Below are 3899 nucleotides of genomic sequence, written 5' to 3'. Positions count from 1 at the left end.
ATATGATGGCCATCATACAACATACACAACCTAACCCTCCTACAACCCATCACTAAATTCTCCACTCTTTGTCATTTGTGCACACCCTATTGCTGCCACATGATACATATGTCATTGGAATTATCCCCAATCGTCATCAGTTTGGATCTCCTCTCCATCTTCGTACACATCGATAATACTTCACCCCTTGTCTCATTAAAACTTAGTCGAATGTGATAGGTTGCGTTGAATTCTATCTACAATCAATCATATTGGGAAATGTATCCAAATAAGATAGTAAAACTACCAACAATTTTGATTAATGAGAAGTAACATCCTGATATACCCAAAACATTTGGTCCCTCACGAAGGATTAATCTAACACCAAAGTAGAACAAATATTATACATAAATACTAAGATAACAATATATAGAAAGGGCATGAAAACAATAAAAGCTAGTTCCTATATCTATAAATAATAAAGTACATTGCTTTTATGAATAAAACATGTAAGGATATTATCTATATTGGTAATAAGAGTATATTCTATTGCTATTATGGTTAAAAATAAAGTATGGTGATATTATGTATTAAAATTAATCTATTGCTATTATGGAAAAAAGTAAAGTACATTGCCATTATGGATATAAAAATTGTATGTTGGGTAATTTGTGTAAAATGTGAAGGTTTGATGGGTTGCCGAGTAAAGTTGGCATCTGATTTTGGGTCAATGCGCGGATCTTTGCTCTAGGTTTGCCCCTGATATTCAAGGATGATGGACTGGTGCCTGGCTTATTCAACAAATATTTTGCACACATACAACACATAATGCATGCTCTCATTGTTCTTCCTCTCTAGAGCTAGGGTTTTCAATTAGGGTTTCATTTTTGTGTGATTGTATTCGGTTGAAATCACTAGAATCATAGTCTTAGTTCCGGTTATGAGAGTTGAGAGTGGTTGTAGTGAGGTTGGTTATGTAAGTAATTGAAAAACAACTGGTTCAGTGAAATAAATGAACTGTTGATGTTGTCGATTGTGTGTTTTTGAGAGTTTTTACATGATATCTGGCTCCGGTTGTCGTTTATAAGCGCTATCATATCAAACCAACACAACATATAAAGTACACAATGAATAATAAATACCAACTTGAAAAGGTAATTGCACACAAACAATTTTGAATGGAAGCTTCAAATTAAAGAAGCCTATGAATGAAATCAAACGATTACCCCAACACGAATTAATGTAAAACCTTTTTGTCATTGAAATCGTTGTAACTTTAAAACTTGGCTTGTAGCTGATCCACCACACTCTTATCCACTTGGAATGCCCTGGCTAGGATATCCCCTGGAATAGAAAGATTTGCACCGAAAACAGCATTTGCAATTGTTATAGCACCTGGGTTTTGACTGCTTAATGCAGCAATAACAACAGCATTTCCATTACCCACATTCCGTTGGAAATGAACAAGTCCCACAGGGAACACGAAAACATCACCCTTTTGCAACACCTTGGTGATAAAGCGGTTATCAGGATTAGAAGTGACAAATCCAACTTGTAGGGTCCCTTCAAGAACTGTAAGAATCTCTGTGGCTCTTGGGTGGGTGTGAGGAGGATTAAGTCCCCATGGTGCATAGTCAATTCGAACCATTGAGATGCCTAATGTGTTTAGCCCCGGTAATTGAGTTGCAAAGACTGGGGTCACCTTTGATCCCAATTGGTTTGATGTGTTACCCCTGAGGTGTAGCCCACTGAAGAAGAAATCCTCCGCTTGAACTTGCATTGGGTTCTTGCATGTTACACCATTTACTTTGACTGCACGTTAAACAACATTTTGTTTGTTAAAGTAAAAGGTAAATGTAATTAAAAGAGCACATCAGATGTGTAACAACGACTCAATGAGTAGACTGTAGACAATACCTGAGCTGTTGGGGTCGGCTATACAAAAATCTTGGAGGGGGCTTGGCTCGTAGGCTAAGGCAATGTAGTTAAAAGTAAGTGCTACAACACTCAATAGAATGAGTTTGTTCCACATTTCTTTTAATATTAAGAATAAGAGCAATAGAAAGATATAATAGAATGAGAGCTATAGGAAATAGAAACAGTGGAGATGGATTTTGTTGGTGAAAGAATCTGCTTTGTGGTTCCATATATATAAGGCTTATTTGCATGGTTCATGATTTTGTTCTTTACTGTGTCTTTCCGCATCCAATGAAACATAATCTGTGTATTATATTTGCCGTCTAACACGTAAAAACACCATTAGGCCCCACTACAATATGAGTAGATGGCTGATCATTTTGGATTATAAGGAATTGGTCAGCCGGCTTTTTATCTGCTTTAATTCCTTTATGTTGCCAAGAATTGGTCGGTATCAGTTCTGAAATGTTCAAAAGCTAAATTGCGTACTAAGTGCTAATTTTACAAATTAAATAACACTCGACATGAGAGTGATTATCATATGTGTCTAGGGGCCTATAGGATAGTTTAGTTGTATATATGTTTCAATGATAATAACACAAGGATATATATACTAGACTAAGTTACACTTTGGTACCCTCTACAATATATAAAGTACTAGTCTAATATCTCCTCGCAAGCTAAGGCAGGGATGAGACCTTTAGCTTGTTCCGTAAATGTAAAAATGTTTGAGACGACAATGGTTTAGTGAAGATGTCTGCAATATGGTCATCTTTGGAAATTAATTTAACAGACAGGTTTCCTTGAGCGACTTTTTCCCGGACAAAATGAAAATCGACTTAACATGTTTTGTTCTCGCGTGAAACACTGGATTCGCTGACAAGTAGGTCACGCATAGATTAGCACACCATGATGTCAGGGTTCTTTTCATAGGGACCCGAAGTTCATGTAACAAGGACGGTAAGTTCAACGACTGTATCAACTATGGCTTTGTATACTGATTCGGTTGATGAACGTGAGACGGTCTTTTGCTTTCCAGCGGACCAGGAGATGAGATTCGATCCGATATATATATATATATATATATATATATATATATATATATATATATATATATATATATATCCCCATGTGGATCGACGATCATCTGGACAGCCAACCCAGTCCGCATCAGAAAAGGCATTGAGGTTAGTAAAAGTGGAATCGGCGTAGGCATGGAGAGAAGTTCTGGAATTTTGATGCGAAGACCGTATGCGGAGGTTCCCTTATGTACCGGAGGATACGTTTGACGGTAGACCAGTGGTTTTCTGTAGGATAGTGCATGAACTCACACACTTTATTGACAACATAGGGCCAAATCAAGAAGCGGAGAGCTATCACCAAGGGCCAAATTGGCTTCGTGGTAATCAGTGTCGGCATTGGATTTGCATTTGACAGTTTGGCGCGCTCTAACAGGTCCTGGTCAAATTCCGTTACTTAATCATTCTACAGACAAAAAGAGGGCACCAAATGACTAAACAAGACAAGAACCAACTATATGCTTAACACAAACTTTCTGGTCCTCCCTCTAGCACACGGGGATCGGCCCTACGCACCGGGGACGAAGCGTAGAGGTCACTTTAGCTTGTTGTACCGGAGTGGTGGATGTATTTTTGTTGTGAGAGAAGAACATTGTTGCATAATTTCGATTCCCAAGAAATAGGTGTAACATCCCAAGATTTTGTCATTTATAGGGGGATAGAAGGGTGAAGCCATGAAAGCTAAATTGCAATTACTAGGATCAGGAGGAGTACGCTGCGTGTACATAAGGGTACGCTGGGCGTACACTTGTGTACGCTGGTCGTACTCATGGCAGAAGGAAACCCTAATAATTAGGGTTTGGGGACTATATAAGCAACATTATGAGCACAAGACCCTCCCTTACCCCAGCCTCCACTGCTTAGAGTCATTTTCCCCAAACCCTAGCCATTTCCATGAGTGTTTGAGTTTTTTGTGTGTTTCTT

At 38.3% G+C, this 3899-nt stretch overlaps 1 protein-coding gene across 1 annotated transcript; it reads right to left on the bottom strand.

Annotated features, from left to right (window-relative positions):
- Window positions 1-1255: 1255 nt before the first annotated feature.
- Window positions 1256-2011, bottom strand: LOC145125259 (putative germin-like protein 2-1). Its single transcript, XM_079060745.1, has 2 exons — window positions 1897-2011; window positions 1256-1791 (listed from the first exon to the last, which is right to left on the bottom strand). The coding sequence occupies exons 1-2, from the start codon at window positions 2009-2011 to the stop codon at window positions 1256-1258; spliced, it is 651 nt and encodes a 216-aa protein (XP_078916871.1).
- Between the last annotated feature and the right edge of the window lie 1888 nt (window positions 2012-3899).

This window comes from Lactuca virosa, chromosome 7 (assembly GCF_052849685.1).
Source record: "Lactuca virosa cultivar CGN04683 chromosome 7, Lactuca_virosa_CGN04683_v6, whole genome shotgun sequence".
NCBI classification, from domain to species: domain Eukaryota; kingdom Viridiplantae; phylum Streptophyta; class Magnoliopsida; order Asterales; family Asteraceae; genus Lactuca; species Lactuca virosa.
Note: the sequence above shows the minus strand (reverse complement) of the source record. Positions and strands in the feature narration are given on the sequence as shown.

Excerpts from the sequence above, each read along its gene's own strand:
- LOC145125259 (XM_079060745.1), bottom strand. The coding sequence starts at position 2,011 with ATGTGGAACAAACTCATTCTATTGAGTGTTGTAGCACTTACTTTTAAC. Across the intron at positions 1,792-1,896 it reads AGCCGACCCCAACAGCTCAG|TCAAAGTAAATGGTGTAACA; the intron begins GTATTGTCTACA and ends TTTAACGTGCAG.